Source organism: Nelumbo nucifera, chromosome 6, assembly GCF_055504915.1.
Source record: "Nelumbo nucifera cultivar China Antique chromosome 6, China Antique-T2T, whole genome shotgun sequence".
Classification (NCBI taxonomy): Eukaryota; Viridiplantae; Streptophyta; class Magnoliopsida; order Proteales; family Nelumbonaceae; genus Nelumbo; species Nelumbo nucifera.
Genome location: NC_142654.1, coordinates 4223700 through 4244017, shown reverse-complemented (window position 1 = coordinate 4244017; position 20318 = coordinate 4223700). Strand labels below are relative to the sequence as shown.

The following is a 20318-nucleotide window of genomic DNA, read 5'->3' as shown; positions in this document are numbered from 1 at the left end:
TAAATTTTTAAAGAAATGCCAAATGCAGCCTATTGCCACCAAGCTAGGCTTGGGACTTGGGAGTTAAAAAACTCGAGGGGATGATGGACTGATTGGTTTACTTACATTCGAATTCGATCCACTTGCAGCCCTAACCTAAAGAGAGCCAAGGCTGTCAGAATTTAGACAGCTAAAATTTTCCCAAACTTCAGGGGGACAAGTGGCAGAAAGTTGTGAGAAATACGGCGAAACAGGTGGAAGTTGTGAGACACTAATCACTCTCTCCAGACCTATCGCTTCCACCTCCATCTCCCAAAATTTATGTATTCACTCTCTCTCTCTCTGCTCCCAAGTCCCAAGTCCAACGAATCGAGTCACGTCTGCCTTGGCATAAATTTCGCTTCTTCGTTCAAATGGACTGAAATTTTCAAGTCTCTCTCTCTCTCTCTCTCTCTCTCTCTCTCTCTTTCTTGTTGCTGGCTATCCACCATTTAATTTCTTCATCCACAGAATTCGAATTACAGAAGAATAACCAAGAGACTACCATGGAACGAGTAATCATTAAGGAAGAGGAAGTAACGGTGGTCGGTACTGCTTTGCCTCCGCTGCCCATGGAGGGTTTGCACGACACCAGCCCTCCTCCATTCTTGACCAAAACCTACGATATGATCGAGGATCCATCAACTGGCTCCATTGTCTCTTGGAGCAGAGCCCGCAATAGCTTCATTATTTGGGATTCCCATAAGTTCTCCACCAACCTCCTTCCAAGATACTTCAAGCACTGTAACTTCTCGAGCTTCATTCGCCAGCTCACATACGTAAGTAGTAACCTTCTTACGACTTCTGTTCTTCCCCTTTGTTATATTTTCTCCCGTCTTCTTGTCTTCAGCTAATTTTACGAAGATTTTATCCCGCACTGCAACTAATTCTGGTCACTACTGACAAGTTCCATTGATGAAAACGGTGCAGGGTTTTAGAAAGGTTGATCCAGATAGATGGGAGTTCGCGAATGAAGGTTTTCTGGGAGGGCAGAAGCATTTGTTGAAGAATATCAAGAGAAGAAGAAACGTCTCTCAGCACATGCAACAACAAGTAGCAGGAGGACCTTGTCTCGAATTGGGGCACTGTGGGTCGGAAGACGAAATCGACAGATTGAAGGGGGACTGGAACCTGTTAATGGTGGAAATCGTGAATCTTGGACACCAACAACAAACGTCCAGGAAGCAACTCGTGAGAATGGAAGAACAGCTGCAAGGTACAGAGAGGAAGCAACAACAAATGATGGTTTTCCTTGCCAGAGCTCTGAGAAACCCTCTTTTTGTGCAACAACTCATCCATCGGAACGAGCAGAAGAAAGAAATGGGCGGAGTTGGGAGGAAAAGGAGACTGCCCCCCAGTCGAAGCACCGAAAATTTTCCGGAGGAGATAATACCAATACCATCTGAGACTACCTGGTTTGTGGGGTACCCTAACCAAGGTCAGGAGGAAGTGCCAGAAACAGAGTCGGATATGGGGACGTTGTTTTCCGTGACTATAGACAATGAAGCTGCGAGCAGTCCTATTCAGGACCCGAAAGCTGATGCGATCTCCAAAACAAATGAACCAGATTTGAGCTGTGTTGCTAACGATATATCCTGGGCGGAATTACTGGACGAGGAGTTGATTGCGGGTGATGGAGGGGATGAAATACATCAATCGGAAATCGATATCCCAGTGGAGGATTTGGTTGTTGAGACACCGGATTGGGGTGAAGATGTACAGGATTTGGTGAAACAAATGGGCTATCTGGGGTCCAACAAATAGTACAAGGAAGAGGAACAAAGCACTGGTTGTCTAGTTTTGGGTTGGACGTCGTCAACCTCTGCATCTTCTCTCCGGCTTTCCGTTGTTGATAGGGTAGATAAGCGCAAAGTCCATTATCATGTTGTGTATGTACATAGCAGCAGGGAGCCAGGCAAGGGTCTGAAGATGCAGAGAGACAAAGAGAGGCGATTCTCTTTCTTCTGTATCCTTTATTTTCTTTTGTACATGGTGATTTCAGTGTTACTTCGTGGTACATTTCTTCTTGGTTTACGATTATGGTGTTGGGTGCTTTGGTTTGTTTTGTAGGTTGGATGCACTGCATCTACAAGAAGTTTGTTGATGAAGATACTAAAGAAGTTGAGAACACAACTTTTTGAGGGAGCATTTTTCTACCCACAATTGCAGAGTAGTGTTGCGGTTCCAGCTGCACAGTGGCAATTATGTTTTTTAAAGATCAATCTTCAATGTATGAACTAAGAAGCCATGAATAAGATAAGCTTCTTACCCAAAAAGGAATAAGATAGGGTGGTAGTTGATGTTACTGGTTTTACTCTTTTTTTTTTTTTTCAGAAGTTGGAGATGTTTAGGATCTTTTACTGGCTATTTCTAAAGTTCTTTGAACCTTACAACCTGCCGAGTTAGTAGCATGCATTGAATTATAAAGGGAGGTGTCTGGCGATTTGCTTGATTAGTTAGCAACTTGGACTAGTAGAGCTAGTATGTTCATCTGTCTGTGATCATATTTGTTGTGGAAATAGAACGAGAGTTGCATAAACTCGTTGTTTAGTTCAGTTTGGAAGGAGTACAAATACAAATATTACATACAAAATACAAAATACAAGGTTTCACACTCTACAAATTTGCATACAATTACATTTATGTACATTGCAAATATATACAAAATAATATAAAATACACGATTTTGCACTCTATATATTTGCATTTGTACTCCTTCCAAACTGATTAGGATCAGTTTGGAAAGAGTACAAATACAAAATATGTAGAGTGCAAATAATACAAAATATATACAAGGTTTTCATTTGTACTCTTTCCAAACTGAGCCTTACAAAGCACCAAGATCACTTTAATCATCTGAATGAATACATGCATTATTTTTTTTATCAATAACACAATTCATTAATTATCACAATAAGAATTACAAAGAGGAATACGAACTTCCAATTTCAGCTTGAGCCCCAAGAAATGAAACAAGAGAGAAAGAGAAAAGGAAAAAGGAAAGAAGAGATTTAAATTACAACTGTGCCTAGAACATTGATTCCCTGTCCACCCCTTCTTTAGCTAACCCAAAAGAATTAGCTGATGTTTTTACCCAACTAATTTTGACTTTTATTTCTCGAACCAGCCATCTGAATTTCCTTCTCGCGTTGTTATATCTCTATAAACCACTATCGTCCTCGCATTGCTATATTTCTCAAAATTCATTTCCCTAGCTTTCTAGACCCCTTCCATAACTGCATGGATCTTAGCTCTGAGAGAGTCACCCACTCTAATTGGGTCTGAGAACATGGTAGAAACAACCCCGTTCTCATCCCTGAAAACACCCTAATCCTTGATTGTCCAGGGTTCCCTTTGCTACTTTCATCAAAGTTTAGTTTTATGAAACCCACAGGTGGGGGAGTCTAAGATACACTCATTACTGCTTTAGTCTGGGTACAATTAGCAATCTCACTCCATTTCCTCAACATGTCATCCACTGTATAGTCAGTATAGCTTTAGGGATTTCATCCACTGTACAACCCTTATATGGATCAGGGCCCTCAGATCTTCAGCACTTCTCTCTTCTTCAGAGAAGATCTTGGAGTTTCTTTCTTCTCATAAAGACCAACAAATGATTGCCTTTAGAGGAAATTTCTTTCTTTCCATAGATCCTAGAGTTTCTTTCTTCCCATAAATCCAAGCATTATTTTGTTACTAGTAAATTTGAACGTGTTTTGCACGTGGCAATTTTAGATAGTAAATTTGAACGTGTCTTGCACGTGGCAATTTTAGATGATGAAAATAGTAATATACATCCAAATTATTTTAAATTTTGTATAAAAATGTCCCAAATGTTTTCTATACATATTATGCATGTTTTTTGTTTTTGTCTTTCTTTAATTTTTATTATTTAATTATGATATCATGGCTTGATCCATTTGACCTAGATGGTTGATTTGCTTTTTCACCACCTAAACAGAAGGATAATTTCATTTTTTTATTCAACTTTGAAAAAAATGAGATTTATTGTTAAAAGTATTGGATATAGATATAATAACAGAATTTATTGGTGAGAAAATATCTTAAATATGTCATTTAATGAGATATAATAGGTGTTGGCCCCTCAAATATATGATTTAATTTGAAGGATTTGAATGAGGTGAAAAATAATAGTTCAAAATACATTTTTTGCCCTCACAATTAAAAGGAGATTAAATTCAAATTACATTTTTTACATTTGTTACATTTCCATGTACAGAAAAACAATTCTTATTTATAATACTTGTTTTTGTTTAATATGATGAATATACAATATTAGAGATGTGCCCAAATGTTTTTTTTTTTGCAAAATTTATGTATTTTTTCAGTTTTATTATTATTTTTTTTAATTTTGATTGTTTAATTGTGACATCAAATATTGGCAATTTTGAATTGTTGATCTGGACCAAATAGGAAATCAATTTCATGTTTTGGTTGGTTTTAAAATTTGTGTTTAATTTCCATTATCAATACAAACAATTCTTGTTTATGACACTTATTTTGTTTATTATGATTAATATAAAATATCAGAGAAATGGCCCACATGGATTCACCCAATTGAGCCCAAATGGTCGAAATGGCTTAGTCACCACTTGGATTGAAGAATTGTTTCATTTTCTTTTTTAGGTTAGTTTTTGAAAATGATAAATTGCTGAAATCTATCTTGAAGTTTCTGACTGTTGCTAAAATCTCCCATGAAGTTTGGTAATTGCAATCGCTTCCCTTGAACTTTCTAATACAGTTGCAAGGGGACCCTCTCTCTTAGAATCCTCTAACAATAGGTACACAAATGTCCAAAATACCCATGCATTACCATTGAGGCTGGTTTTTGTATAGCATAATGCAAACTTTATGAACAACAAAAAAAGAATGTTTAAAATTGTAATTTTTTGAGGGATTTATATAAAGGAAAAAATTATAAAATAAACCAATTTCGGAAAAGAGGTTGGAAGGGTTTGGGGAAGTGGTTGATATGAAAGGAAAATTTGGAAAACAAACATTTTAGTCAAAGCAACAATATGGTTATTTTGGACCTTTTCATACCTCTTGTTAGAGGATTATAAGAGAAAAAGTCTCATGTTAAAAAGTTTAGGGGAGGTGATTGTAATTACCAAATTTTAGGGAAAGTTTCAATAATGGTCAGAAACTTTAGGGGAGGTTTTAGCATTTTATCCTTTAAAAAACATTTAATGTGAGAGAATGTGAATTAGTTCCTTAAATATAAGGCTTAATGAGAAGGAAATTAAATAAGATGAAAGCTTGTAAGGGATATTACATTATTACCCCTCGGAATTAAAGAAGAACTACATTAAAAAATAGGGGTAGTTTAGTAAAAAATGAAGTTCCACATTCTCATTAATACTTTTAAGAATAAATAAATATACTATACATAAAAGTGTGTGTATATATATGTGTGTGCGTATGTGTATATTTGTATGTATGTAATATGAAATAGGGTCATTTACTAAAATACCCTTTATAGTTTGCAATCAATTTACTTAATTGACCTTCCATAGTTCCATTAGATAAAAGTGGAAAATGATAGTTTTAACCCTAACATTCATTCAAATAAACTTTAATGAAAAGAAACTAAAAAAAATGCCATTTTTGCCCCTAGTAAAACATGGATAACCACTTTATTCTTCTCTATTTGATCAATTTTATTTTCTATGCGAAAGTGTTAGGGGTACTTTTGGAATAAACAACCATGGACCCATATCCTTGAACATTTTTCACTTAGTTTAGGGGTACTTTTAGAATAAACAACCATGGGTGAACATTTTCTACTTAGTTTAGGTGATCATGTTACTATATTCAAATAGAAAAACAAATATTTATTAATGAAAGGTTGATTAAGTAAATAGGTTTCAAACTATAAGGGGTATTTTAGTAAAACACAAATTATAGGGTAGGTTTAAGTAAATTTATGAAATTATAGGGGGTGTTATAGTAAATGACCCTATAAAATAAAAAGTAAATATACACAAAAAATTCCAACTTCATGTGGATTGCAGATAGAAATTTTAAATTACAATAACAATTATTATTATTATTATTATTATTATTATTAAAATTTAACCATGAGTTTATTTGAAAAGTTGGATCATTGACCCATCATCTACAAAGGAAAATAGCTTTGCTTTTAAATCAATTTTAAATTATATATTTCATATACATTATATAAATATTTTTTACTTATTACACTAAATTTTTGCTTGATATAATTAATATATAACATTAGAGATTTATACATTTTTTATAATTCTTGTATTCTTTTGATTGCTTGTACTTTTTTACTTTCTAAGATTTATTATTTAACTATGACATCATCAATTAATTTATTTAACCCAAACCAGTAACCCACCACCCAAAAAGGACAATATTTATTTTCAAAAAAAGGAAAATAGTTTGCTTTTTAGGTTGACTTTAAATTTTGTATTACATTTATATCATTGATAAAATTAATTTCTATGTATAATATTTATTTTTGTTCAATATAATGAATGTATGATATTATAGATGTACCCGATATTTTATTTTTTATAAATACGTAACATTAGATATATAACCAAAATTTTATCTAGTTTTTTAATTTTTGTGATTATTTTTATTTTCTATTTTTAAAAATTTTATTATTTGACTATGATATCATTTCATTTATAGGTTGATTTTAGATTTGACATTCCATTTTCATCATTAATAAAAATACTTCTTATATTTCATACTTATTTTTGTTTAGTATAATGAATGCACAATATTAGAGATATACTTAATTCTTTTTGTTTTTCCATATTTTATTTATTTTATTTTTTTATTATTAAATTATGATATTGTTGATTAACCCATTTAAGCCCAAATGGTTGAATTGCTTACCCACCACCGGGAGTGAAAGAAAATGGTTTTATTTTCAAATAAATTTTCAATATATTTATTTTTATAATAATAAAATTGATGTTTTGGATTTAATTAGTGGAATTTAATGATGAAAAAAATATATGCTTGATATAGGATTTAATGAGAAAATATAAATTGGATATGAGATTTAATGAGAGAGAATATGAAAATAGTTTTATTTCAAATTGGTTTTAAATTTTATATTCCATTTCCCTCATTAATAAAAATAATTCTTATTTGTCATACTTATTATTGTTTAATATGTCAAATATATGATATTAAAAGTGTTCCAAAATTTTCTTTAATTTATATATTTGCATTTGATCTATTTTTGAATTTTATATTATTTAATTATGGAAATATTTTTTTTTTGTATTTAACACAACACACTAACTTTTCAACAAGTGGATAATTGCGGAAACATGAGTTGGCCCATTTGACCAAAATGGTTTAATTTCTTACCACCACCTAGATGAAAACACTATTTTTTCCATGTAGAAAAAAATGGTTTATAAGTTTTATGTTAATAAACAAAGATGCTTTAAATATATGATTCAATGAGGGTGAACGGGAGTTAATACCTTAAATGTGTGATTTATAAGAGAGAATTGAATGTATTGAATAATAGCATTTATATTACATTTTTTACCCTCACAATAGTGGGGTCATATTTCAAAAAAAAGGGATATTTTAGTAGAAAAAATTCTAGAAATTTAGAAGCTATTCCTACTTTTTATAATAGTATAGACAGATATAGATTTGTGGAGTAGGGTACCAACATTTGTGCCATGCGGCCATTTGATTCTCCAACCTCCTAGTTAAACCCACAAAGCCAAGGACACAACAGACAGAAACCGCGGATGATCCTATCTTCTGCCGTGCCGCTGCTGGAAATTGTAAAATTTTCTCAAGGAGTATAGAACATTGGTTCATACCCCAAAACCCAAATGCCCCACATCATTTCTATTGGGAATGGTTGATTGGGCGTGAGGCCAAGGCAATTATCGGCACTACACACTCTGTAAGGATAATGTTTTGGAGGATCTGCTTTTCAGCCTTTCAGGGTCGTTTATTATTGAGTGGGAGTGACGTGACACTGTGACAGTCAGTCCGGACTACATAGTAGGTCGTCAGCAAACGATGAATGTGAAGACTGAAGAGCTGCTGGCCGTGTGCACTGTGGATCCAATAATCAATCACAGCCAGCTGTGTCTATGACTATGAGCATCCCATTCTTGCTTTAGGTCAAGATCTACAGTGTCTGAAAGAATAATAGAATAAGAGTTTCAAACATCATCTCCCAATATCCAGTTGGTTCTGCTTTCCTCATGGTGGCCATGATCATCCCGAATTTTCTTCCGACCTTAGGAGTAGGAGATGTTCTAGACAATGCCAACCTGCTTCTATGGTTGCCTGTAGATGCTTATTCCAAAGTCGTTATATTCTGACCTGAACTTGAGAGTTTCACTTGTATTTGTGCCCTACATAACACATACAAACCTAATCTTCTCTAGTACAAAATTTTCCCAGACTGTACAATGATATGAGCAAGTAAATACATACCAAAATCATGTTCGTATATGTTACATTAGGACAAGTGTGATGTGGATGCTAAAAGAAAGCAAAACAAAAAGTGAATGGAATCGATACACTACAGCATGAGCATGCAACAAGATGGGACAGGTGTTTGTCTCTCAGTCTCAGGTTGTTAAAAGTTTACTTCCTTGTGGTAAGCCTGTTATTAGATCTCACCATTCCTATAGATGTTGATGAGGATGATGATGACATGGTGGATCTATTGAATTCCTCTTTGTCCTCATGGAATGCTTTACTTAACATGTCCTGTAGTTCCATGTACCTTGTCTTCTTCCTTTGACGCTCCTCTGTCGTGTCATTTCCAACATGTGCAAGCTCTGATAAGTCCTCAGCATCCATTATCTTATCGAGTACTTTGGAGCAACGTGGGAAAAAGCGTTTCCCAAGTTCCACTGAGGTTCCAAACAGAAGATTCATGGCAGTGAGATACTCAATTACATATAAACAGCAAGGATATGTATGATTGGAGAAGGTTACAAATATACAAACATGCACTAAAAGTTCAGAGCTGTCCTTCACGATATAAGATGGCATGGCCCCAATTATTAAATGTGGCACAATCATGCTTGTAAACCAAAATTGTTCCTAGTTGTCCTCTATTGTTCCAAGGACGGGTTCTAGTTTGAGTAAACAACTGTACATGCAGGAGGACATAGGATAAATAAGAATTCCACTCTACAACTGGGTAGTTCCCAACCAAACACATGTGGAGAGAAAGCCCTTCGTTAACTGTAAAGAAGACTGAACTAAGGCTTGTACAGGTTTCTCAACCTTTCCCTTCCTTTCTCTACCTTTCATTTCAAACCAAACGCAGCCTAAAAGGAACGTGGATGGTGCTTGCTCCAAAGTTCAAACTGCTCAGCAGGTACTCTGTAGCTTGTCTACCACAGGTCTCATGTTAAAGTGGTAACAAACATATACAATTACTGCCTGGTTGTAGGGTCAGCATTCCCTTAAGAATAGTGATTACAGAAAAGGAACTAGAAGTGATTAGGAACTGCAGTTCAGTAAGTGGCTATGCTTTATCGAAGGAGAATTCTGGTTTTAAAGACAAGGCAGTAAGTACAACCAATACTTGAGTGGCAGTACCTGAGCATGCACCTGGGAAAGAGGGCAGACAACCAGGAATTCTTATTGACCGTGGTGCATAGTCCTTTTCACAGATGCATTGATAAAAAATTCCATATGGGTGGCACTAATACTTTAGTTTCCTTGCACTAGATATTCGAGCATTAGCCTCTGTAATTGAATTGCAGCCATATAAAGACTTCGAAATCAAGGGGTAATTTCCCCTCAAAGTAAGGGAAGATAAAGGAAAAAAGAGCACAGAAGAACTAGTATTGCAAGATCAATGGAAAGAATGGGGAATTATTTACCAGTTTTGGAGAGTGCTCTCATCCTATTTAGATGCTCTTCTTTAATCCTGAAAGGTGCTTCATTCAAGTCCACTGTTAATGGGAACTCCACAGTGCCATCCACTTGTGCAATGTCCATAGCAACTTTTGCTTCCATAGGGAATAGAAGTTTTGCTAGACAAACTAGAGTAAAAGAAGGCATATCATTACAAATGAGTTCAGAGCAAAAATCACCATAGGATATTTTACAGCAATGGTCATTGATTAGGTGAAGTTGTTCTCAGTCAATGTAAGAAAAAACTCTTTATTATGGTAAAATTTGTAAACCTGCAAACAAATGCTCTTGAATTAAAACCAGGCCTCAAACTTCTGGAGCTGGCACTTCATAGTCCAGAGGTTCAATCGCAATACCAATGCCACATCATTAATATAACTGGACAATAAAGTAGCAGAACCATCAAACTCTTGGAACTATTAAAAAGATTTCATGATTGGGTGATTCGACTGAATGGTTTGCATGGTTTCTGGGATGATGGTCAGGGATTCACCTAAACCAAAGCAATCACTGTTTGAGGTTTGATCCATACAAGACAAAAAAAAAAAAAAGACCAGTTGTGCATGCCTGAGTGCTTGGGGGCAGGGTATGGAGATTTGAAAGTTGAAACACGGCAATAAGAATGAAACAAAATCTACATTAGAAACCTCAATTATTGTAAAAATAATAATATAATAGAATTTTAGGCAAAAATACACCTAAATGCTCTGATGTTCCTATTTATAAGTTGGTAGGCATCAATTGAAGAACATCCATTTAGCTGAAGAGTGGAAAATTTATACAAATGATAAAATAAAAGTGGTCATTGGGAGAAAATGAGTATTCTCCACAGTAAGCAATGCTAGTTTACATCACCTTCCTTAAAGATGGAAACTGTTCTTTTTTTTTTCCCTGGTGATTGTTTTGTGACACAACTTTTTCAAAAACTCTCGATGTTTACAATCTAATATTTCTCTCTACCATATGCAAAGTAGCTAATCTTGGCCAGAAATCTCAGCATCTGAGATCTAATAGTTTCTGTTTGAAACACAATTTATCTCTTGAGAGTGGGTAGAAAAAAACGAAACTGAATATTGTAAAGAACTGCTAGAAAATATATGTTATTTTTAACAAGTAGCAACAAAAAATAAAAGAAGAAAAGAATAGGTGCAAAGGGGTTTGAATTTTTACAAGAAAACATTAGCTAATTGATCTTCATGAAGAAAAAAAAGATATGAAAAGCAGGTAATAAACTAAAGTTTGATTCTAAGAATTTGAAAATCATAACTGAATGGCTTTGATAGCAACAAGAGCAAGATTCTTCAAAGGATTTTAATGAGGGGTTGGAGGTTATAGTCTTTTTTTTTTTGAAAAAAGGTAAGGTAAATTTTATTATAACTGAAAGAGTACAACAGGCCCCCAAGAGAACACTATTGGCCAGGCACGGCAAAATACAGCACTAATAAGTTACAACTCTCACATGGAGTGTACAGAGATGAACTTCAAGAATTCTTATGAAAAAAATGCTTACGTAACAAGAACTAGTATTGAGGATCACTGAAAATTGATGCCATCTTGCTTGGTTTGGAAAGATATTGGATAAAAAGGTTCTAGAGGCCTTGTTTCATAGCTTTTATCTTCAGGTGCACAAAAATCATAGATTGTAGGATAAATGCATGGGCCAAGATGGTAAATTGCAAGATACCAATCAATCAGAACAGAAAGAAAGAGCTATAAAGAATCAATATAGTTAAATTTCACTTTTATCTTTTATAGCTGAATTCAAGCATTTTTCTTATTCTGTATGATGTACGATATAAAGGTATAACCTGACTCATACGTGACACAGTATTTGGAGTTGGAGAAAACTTTGTAGGAAATAAGTTTAGTTCATCCAAAATATGTTTAACAGGTAATATGCATACCCAAAGGAAAAGAAATTTGACTGTATCAGAATAACTCACCTCTATTTTCAAGGTACAACAATTTCACACGCAGATCATCACCTGCCATTGCAAGAGAAACAGAAGCTTCCCCTAATAGTGGATCTCTTCTCTCTGCTTGCTCCAATATCTCTATGCATAACCTATTCTTAGGAGAGGCCTTTCCTTCTTCAGTAGACTTTAAGTAATCCACAGATTTGGTAAGCCGTTTTGAGATTTGAAGTGCTTTTCTTCCATCCAGAGTAAGATCAGATGGCCGGGCGCCTTTTGTTAGGAGAGACACTATCACCTTAGGCTCTTTCCTCATTGCAGCAACATGGAGCACAGTGAATCCCCTTGGATTTCTGTGATTAACATCAGCAAGTCCAAGGTCCAGAAGCTCTGTAGTTGTCTTTGCATCACAATATGCCACAGCATAGTGTAAAGCATACGCATCATCTAGTGTAGTATGCCCTTCTTTTAGCAACATTCCCACTAATTCAACATCATCAGAGTCTAGAGCCCTAAGTATCCTTTTCACATGTTTGTTCGGGAAAATGTTGTCTTCATTCCTTTCCAAACCTAGTTGCTGACGTGAATCTGTGATTTGCTTCACAACATCATGGGGCAATGTCTTCTCAAGCATTACAACATCAATATCAGATTTGACTATAATTTCGATGCATTTTGTCACTAATCTCTCACAAGCTCTATTGCACATATTTGCAACAGATAGTACCACCAAAATGTCATCTTCTGTCACATTGTCAAGAATGTCAAGTAGGTGCCTCTGCAGAACAACTCTAGTTTTATTTATCCCCCAGTTCAGGCTGACAATGTATTCCATATAAACTAATTTCCTAAATAAGCAAGTAGCAAAAGAAACCAATCCTTGCAAACAATAATGAGGTGAACCTTACATACTATGTATCACAAGAACTGAATGCAGTCAAAACCTACTCAACCAAACAGTATAGAATGAGTTACCTTTATATCCCCAACCAGCTTCAATATAGATCTGGATGAACTGATGTGAAAAGGATCTCTTGAAATAAAAAACACTATTAAAGTAGAATATGTTAGAATTACCTAATAAGCTATTCCCTAGTTCCCACTTTTTTATGGAAAATAACAAGCATATAATTTGTCAGTAGTAGTGATAATCTTCACGTAGCTTATATACATGTCAAGGAAACTTTCTTTTTTGGGTAAAAAGAGCATTTCATTAAAAACAGAAAAGGTAAGATACAACAAAAAGTGCCATATTAGCAGCGGCTTGAAACTACACAAAAAATTCCTATGTATAATATGTCAAAGAGTTTTCCTAATCATATTAGATCCCAACTTTCAATTTTTCAGCCACCATAAATCCATGTCATCGTTGTTTTCATTACCAATGCTAGAAACACATTATAGCTTTGATAACTGGCAGACTACTACTAGTCTTGCCTTGGTTTCACTTCCAACTGCTAAAGCTATGATGAACTTAGTTATCCCATGAACAAATATAGATTCCACAGTATGGTATTATTTTGTTATCAGAAATTTTTTATTAGCAAGATCTTTGAGTTGTGAAATTTTATGCTAGAAAATACTTCATAATAAAATCTAATAGAGATATTGTAAGATATTTAGAAAGATTTTGTGCATATAGACTTTTAGGAAGTTGCTAATTTTTAGTCTTACTAATTTTTATTCTTGATGTATTTGTATATATATGGGCAGTTTGCTCCATTGAAAGGCAGAGAATTACCATTCTTTTGAACGACGATCCTTGCAATTATTCTTTATGGTATCAGAGCCATACTTACACTATGGCTTTTTCGAAATCTCCTTACTATCTTGGTTTGCAGGACAACCCCGGCTTGGTCGTGACACCTATTGTCTTGAAAGGCGATAACTATGATGAATGGGCCAAAGCCATGAAGAACGCGTTCCGGGCAAAGAAGAAATTGGTTTTTCTTGAAGGTAATGTGACAAAACCTGGTGACGATTCCAGCGAATTAGAATATTGGTATAGTGTGAATTCCATGTTGGTAGCATGGATATTCAATACCATAGAACCTGGACTCCGGTCTACGATCTCCTATATGGAGACAGCAAAGGAACTTTGGGAGGATCTTCGGGAACGGTTCGCCATTGGGAATGACCTGCGAATTCACCAATTAAAGAGTGACTTGGCCAATTGCAAACAATAAGGCATGACCGTATCTGCATATTATGGGAAGATGAAGACCATGTGGGAGGAGTTGGCTGGGTATGTGAAGAAACCACGATGCACGTGTAGTGGATGCAAGTGTGGAGCGACGACCGAGCTAGCATTGGAGTGGGAAAAGGGGAAAATTCATCAATTTCTCATGGGCCTTGACAGTGCAGTTTATGGCACTATTAGGTCAAATATTTTAAGTATAGATCCTTTACCTTCATTGAATCGAATATATGCAATAATTGTGCAAGAGGAACAGCACAAAACGGTGGCTCGAGCAAGTGAAGAACGAGGAGAGGCTGTGGGATTTGCTGTCCAAATTGGAAATAGAACCAAAGCTACGAACAAGGATGAGAAGATGTGCTCTCACTGTGGAAAGATTGGACATGAGGAGCTCGAATGTTTTCAGCTTGTAGGCTACCCAGATTGGTGGTTTGCAGGCAAAGGAGGTCGCTCTGGTGGTCGTGGGGAACGAGGAGGTCGAGGCACGGGAACCGAAAGGGGTCGAGGAGGGTCTGGTACAGCGGCTGCCAATGCTGTCCAGACACAAGGAAGCTGCGGCGTCAATACCACTGTTGCGGCTGTCCGGACCAGCGACAAAGCTGGTTTTCCCGGACTTAATGATGAACAGTGGGCAACGCTAATGGCGATGATCAATTCACACAAGGAATCCACTTCAGAGAAATTGACGGGTATGAAAATGTGGTTGATAGATTCGGGATGCTCTCACAATATGACCGGGAATTTGGAGCTATTGAACAATATGCATGAAAACCCTCCTTGTGCCGTTGGACTTCCTGATGGAAAGAATATGATGGCGTTGCAAGAAGGAGAAGTACAGCTTGGGAAAGGATTGATCTTAAAACATGTTTTATATGTTCCCAACTTGAGTTGCAATTTGATATTTGTGTCTCAATTTATTGATGAATTAAAATGTACAGTCACGTTTTCTGACAAACTATGTGTAATGTAGGGCCCCACTTCGAGGACAGTGATTGGTGTGGGTGAGAAGCGTGATGGGGTCTATCTTTGGCGCTGTGTGGCAAGGACTGGTGCATGCAGGCTGGCGAAGATGGACTCATATGAACTGTGGCACAGGCAAATGGGACACCCCTCAAAACGAGTTGTTAGTCTACTTCCTACTATTAAAAATAAAATTGCTAGTCAAGAAACACAAGTGAGTTATGTGATATTTGTTTAAGAGCTAAACAAACCCGTGATGTGTTTCCTTTGAGCCATAATAAAGCTTCTGCACCTTTTGCTTTGATTCATTGCGATGTTTGGGGACCATACTGTACTCCTACTTCATGTGGTGCTATATACTTTTTGACCATCGTTGATGATTACTCACGGGCAATGTGGATTTATTTGATGGCAGAAAAGAGTGAAGTTAGTGCTAACATTGTGAAATTTTGTGCCATGGTAATGACCCAATTTGACAGTAAGGTTCGGGTAATAAGGAGTGATAATGGGTCGGAATTTGTAGCCTTGAGTAATTATTGTGATATTCATGGCATTATTCACCAAACATCATGTGTTGGGATACCTCAGCAAAATGGCAGGGTGGAACGCAAGCATCGCCATATCTTGAATGTTGTGTGCGCTTTGCGTTTTCAGGCAAATTTACCGGTGAGTTTTTGGGGTGAATGTGTGTTGATTGCAGGATATCTGATTAACCGTACTCCAAGTCCTTTACTTGATGGAAATAGTCCTTGTGAATTGTTGTTTGGGAAGGAACCAACTTACAAACATATTCGTGTTTTTGGATGCTTATGTCATGCTCATTATCAAAGGCGTGACAAAGACAAGTTTGGTTCTCGAAGTCGAAGGTGCATATTTGTTGGGTACCCTTTCGGCAAGAAAGGATGGAGACTCTATGACTTAGATACAAATGAGTTCTTTGTATCTCGTGATGTTGTATTCTCTGAACATATTTTTCCTTATAAGGTTGCTATCTCTGAATCACTTAGCACCGGTGTGACCGAGCAACCATCTATTTGTAATGATGATGTGCAATGCTTTGATGATCATGAGCTGGATAGTGCAGATACTTCGAATGATGAACCAACTCCTGAAGAAGACTTGACTCCGGAAGCAAGGGGGAGTGGTGAGGTTCTTAATGAATAGAGGGAGGGCGACGTGAACTTGGAAAGTAATAGTGAAGGTGAAAACCTTGGCCGAGGATGTAGGGAAAGGCGTCCTCCTGAGAAGCTGAAGGACTATGTATGCCACACAGCGCAGCGCATCAACGACCCCCTCGCTGATCATGCCACATCATGCCACTCCTCAGGTGTGTCTTATCCTATTACACGTAATGTGACTTGTACTAATTTTTCTTTGAGATAGAGACAGTTCTTGGCAGCTATAACTGTAGGGAAAGATCCCACATATTTTTCAGAAGCAATTCATGAGCCACATTGGAGACAAGCAATGAAGGAGGAAATTGAAGCTCTTGAGCGTAATGGCACCTGGACTCTTGAACCGTTGCCCCCCGAGAAGCAAGCGATCGGGTGTAAATGGGTGTACAAGACCAAGTATAACTCAGATGGAACGATCGAAAGACACAAGGCTAGATTGGTGATTTTAGGAAACAATCAGAAGGCTGGGATAGATTATAATGAGACTTTCGCTCCAGTGGCAAAGATGGTGACTGTTCGGTTGTTTTTGGCTGTAGCGGCAGCACGAAAGTGGGAGCTTCATCAGATGGATGTGCATAATGCTTTTTTTGCATGGTGACTTGGCATAAGAGGTGTACACGCGATTGCCGCCCGATTTCTCATCTACACATTCAGGAAAGGCATGTCGCTTGCACAAATCTTTATACGGATTACGACAGGCACCCAGAAACCGGTTTGCCAAATTGGGCATGACCTTGAAGACGTATGGATTTACTCAATCACACTCAAATTATTCTTTATTCACTTACCATAAGGACGGAGCTACACTATGTGTTTTGGTGTATGTGGACAATCTTGTTGTGGGAGGAAACAGTGGAGAGATGATACATCAATTCAAGCAGTATTTGAGTTGGTGCTTTCACATGAAGGACCTTGGGATGCTGAAGTATTTTCCTGGCATTGAAGTTGCCAGAGGTGATGAGGGCATCTATCTCTGTCAACGAAAGTATGCACTAGATATTATTTCAGAAACATGATTGCTAGGAGCTAAACCGGCTCATTTGCCTATGGAACAAAATCATAGACTCGCATTGGCCAACGGGAAGTTGGTTGATGGCCCAGAAAAATATCGACGTCTAGTCGGGAGATTAATCTATCTTACTATAACACGGCCAGAGCTTTGCTATTCTGTGCATATATTGGCTCAATTTATGCAACAACCACGACAAGAACATTGGGATGCAGCTCTACGGGTGGTTTGACACCTCAAAGGGAATCCGGGCCAGGGTATAATTTTGAGCACCAACAGTGATCTCAGATTGTATGCTTATTGTGACTCCGACTGGGCTAATTGTCATTTGACACGGTGCTCTTTGACTGCGTACTTTGTGATGCTTGGACGGTCTCCTATTCCTGGAAAACCAAAAAGCAACATACCGTCTCACGTTCATCTGCAGAAGCAGAGTACAGGTCCCTGGCTGCTGCGACGTGTGAACTGAAGTGGTTGAAGAGTATTCTACGTGACCTTAGGGTGGAACATCCCAGACTTATGAAATTGCATTGTGATAGTCGTGCCGCTATTTATATTGCAGATAATCCGGTGTTTCATGAGCGCACCAAACATATAGAGGTTGATTGTCACTTTGTTCGTGATGCTTTGCAAGACCGGACTATTGAGACTGCTCATGTACGGACTTATAATCAGTTAGTAGACATTTTGACAAAGGCACTTGGCCGACGACAGTTTGATTTTCTTCTTCGCAAGTTGGGCATACATGACCTACATGCTCCAACTTGAAGGGAAGTAATAGAGATGTTGTAAGATATTTAGAAAGATTTTGTGTATATGGACTTTTAGGAAGTTGCTAATTTTTAGTCTTAATTTTTATTCTTACTATTTTTATTCTTGATGTATTTGTATATATATGGGCAGTTTGCTCCATTGAAAGGCAGAGAATTACCATTCTTGTGGACGACGATCCTTGCAATTATTCTTTAAAATCTATAATGAAGTTGTCTGTTGCATGAGTTGAACTTGGTCATTCAATAAAAACCTCTGTTAATGATGATCAAATTTATCGTAGGGTCTCATGGTTTCCCGTAATTCATGCGGATACTAGATTACAAGAAAACTTTGACTGAATACTAGAGTAATCTTATTTCCATAACAAGTTGTTTTGCAACACGACCACCTCTACAGTGATTTGGAAATCAAGTAACAAGCACAAAGGAAATTCTGGAATAAATGGTTATTTACTTATTTATGACTGCTAGCTAGTAAAGGTGTAAATCAAAATTCAATTCACAACCGAGAACAGGAATTGCTATCTTACTTGATAAAGAGCCACCAATTCAGGAATCTGAAAGACGAAGGAGGCATAGAGCACCTCCACCATGAAATCCACAGCAGGTCGACATCCGACATGTGAGCAATTGTCGTCGACGCAAATACAAACATCTTTGGGCAATGGCCTGATCTTTCCACTATAGAGATAGGATAAAACCGCAACAAAGGGGCGGTAACCCACCTCAAAATCTTTGGCCAATTCCTTTAATTCGAATTTCCCACCCTTCTCCTTGGCCGCTGAACTAGAGAAGACGGTCTTAAAGAAGGGACTTCGAGCCGAGAGAATGCAGCGGTGGACGGGAATTTCCTGGCCTGAGCAAACTACGATTTTGGCGTCGCTGCAGAAATCAAAATCGGGGGATTCGAATATAGATTCTAGATTTTCAGAAAGGCGTCTTAAGGCTGTGACGTCTGGGGCAGAAATTTCCGAGGACAGGGTCTCGGACCTCTCAGTGCCGGAAATGAAGCAGATACCGCTGCTCCCACTGTTGTTGTCATTGGAGTCTGAGAAAGCTGTTCGAGAATCCATGGTGGGCATACGGGTCGAAACCGAATCAGAGAGAGAGAGAGAGGAAGACTACTTGGGATGAAACAACATGGCTGGGGATTGGCAGAGACGCAGAGCGTAGAAGAATAAAGAGGAAGAGGCCATGAGTGAGAAAGAATCGAAGTCAAAAGAGAGAGAGAGAGAGAGAGAGAGAGGCTAGAAAATAAGAAAATTCTCATCGGCTACAGAAACGATTAAGATTAAGGGATCTTTGGACCATTTTGATGGTCCAGATGTTGTTTCGATCAATCTGGTACATCGTTCACCAATTACCATACCTCTTCAATGATAACATGATGAGCGCAGCTTCGATAGGCTCTGATCTTCATCAATCCCGACCGTCGATCGCATCAAATCCCTCTTATGAGTTTTTGTTTTTTTTGATAGGAATCCCTCTTATAGGTTTGGTGTTGAAGCTTCCATTTATCATACCAACCAACATTTTTATACATACAAATTAAAATGTAAAAGATAAAAAAAAGAATTATTAAGTATTTTTTTGAAATAATTATTATCCATTTGATCATTATCTATCTATCTCTATCTCAATATTATATGTTTTGAATGGGACTAAAACCTCTCCGGTTAAAGTTATGTCTAACAGAATAATTAAAATGACTCTTTTATCCTAATTGATTCATCAAATTTTCAAAATATTGAACTCTGTCACCGAGAGTTTTGCGTATTAAGTGATATGTATTCTTAAGCACAAATAAAAAAGATGGCTTGAGCATTTCTACTAAAAACAAGATGAAAATTCTAGAAAAAGATGAGCACCATTTCCAGACCTCCATTGAAAAATACCTCTTTAGAGAAAAACCGGAGATTGCATTAGTGCTGCCGAGTGCCGATCATCCCAAACCATATTCCCTGTACAAGGCTATAATGATCAAGTGAAGCGGAATCCTTTCTTTCAATTTTAAAAGCTTTTATTTGTATATTTGAGAGGGAGCTCATTAATTCCTTTTTCCTATCATATTAGTTGCTTATTCAGCAGCCCATCTTTTGTTTTTCCTTTTCAATATTTTTGATATCTATTTTTCAGAAAAAAAGTTGTATGAAATGTCAAATTCTTTTGATCACAACTAATGTTTAGTTTTGAAATTAATAAAAATCTAATTGGGTTCTTGATTCATATAAAAACTGCAGTTACATAAATGCAAATCGAGAGTTCTAATGTTGATTTGAACACAAAGAAGAATTCTGTAAAGTGGATTCATAGTATTCATTAGTTCAGTGGATTCACTAGGAGTTTTCAAAG

General features: G+C 36.8%; 2 protein-coding genes across 4 annotated transcripts; one reads left to right on the top strand and one right to left on the bottom strand.

The window, feature by feature from the left end:
- Nucleotides 1-276: 276 nt before the first annotated feature.
- On the top strand, nt 277-2557 carry LOC104586650 (heat shock factor protein HSF30-like). 3 transcript variants are annotated; one of them, XR_016077099.1, is made up of 3 exons: nt 277-797; nt 949-2248; nt 2353-2557. XR_016077099.1 is itself a non-coding variant. In XM_010243943.3 (2 exons), the coding sequence occupies exons 1-2, from the start codon at nt 525-527 to the stop codon at nt 1780-1782; spliced, it is 1107 nt and encodes a 368-aa protein (XP_010242245.1). In that variant the 5' UTR covers nt 277-524; the 3' UTR covers nt 1783-2481. The 3 variants fall into 3 exon arrangements, 1 of the variants encoding a protein (XP_010242245.1); XR_016077100.1 differs by having other exon boundaries at nt 949-1967; nt 2089-2481; XM_010243943.3 differs by having other exon boundaries at nt 949-2481.
- A 5920-nt stretch (nt 2558-8477) lies between these two features.
- On the bottom strand, nt 8478-19317 carry LOC104586651 (BTB/POZ domain and ankyrin repeat-containing protein NPR1-like). Its single transcript, XM_010243944.3, has 4 exons — nt 18497-19317; nt 11883-12630; nt 9906-10067; nt 8478-8921 (listed from the first exon to the last, which is right to left on the bottom strand). Exons 1-4 carry the CDS (start codon nt 19046-19048, stop codon nt 8650-8652), a joined length of 1734 nt encoding a protein of 577 aa, XP_010242246.1. The 5' UTR covers nt 19049-19317; the 3' UTR covers nt 8478-8649.
- Nucleotides 19318-20318: the final 1001 nt, after the last annotated feature.

What these genes read in the sequence shown, in the direction of transcription:
- LOC104586651 (XM_010243944.3), bottom strand. Translation starts at nt 19,048, where the DNA reads ATGCCCACCATGGATTCTCGAACAGCTTTCTCAGACTCCAATGACAAC. An exon ending in GTTGTACCTTGAAAATAGAG is followed by an intron (nt 10,068 to 11,882) that starts GTGAGTTATTCT and finishes CTTTTACTCTAG; the next exon opens with TTTGTCTAGCAAAACTTCTA. An exon ending in GAGAGCACTCTCCAAAACTG is followed by an intron (nt 8,922 to 9,905) that starts GTAAATAATTCC and finishes TTGGAACCTCAG; the next exon opens with TGGAACTTGGGAAACGCTTT.
- LOC104586650 (XM_010243943.3), top strand. Translation starts at nt 525, where the DNA reads ATGGAACGAGTAATCATTAAGGAAGAGGAAGTAACGGTGGTCGGTACT. An exon ending in TCATTCGCCAGCTCACATAC is followed by an intron (nt 798 to 948) that starts GTAAGTAGTAAC and finishes AAAACGGTGCAG; the next exon opens with GGTTTTAGAAAGGTTGATCC.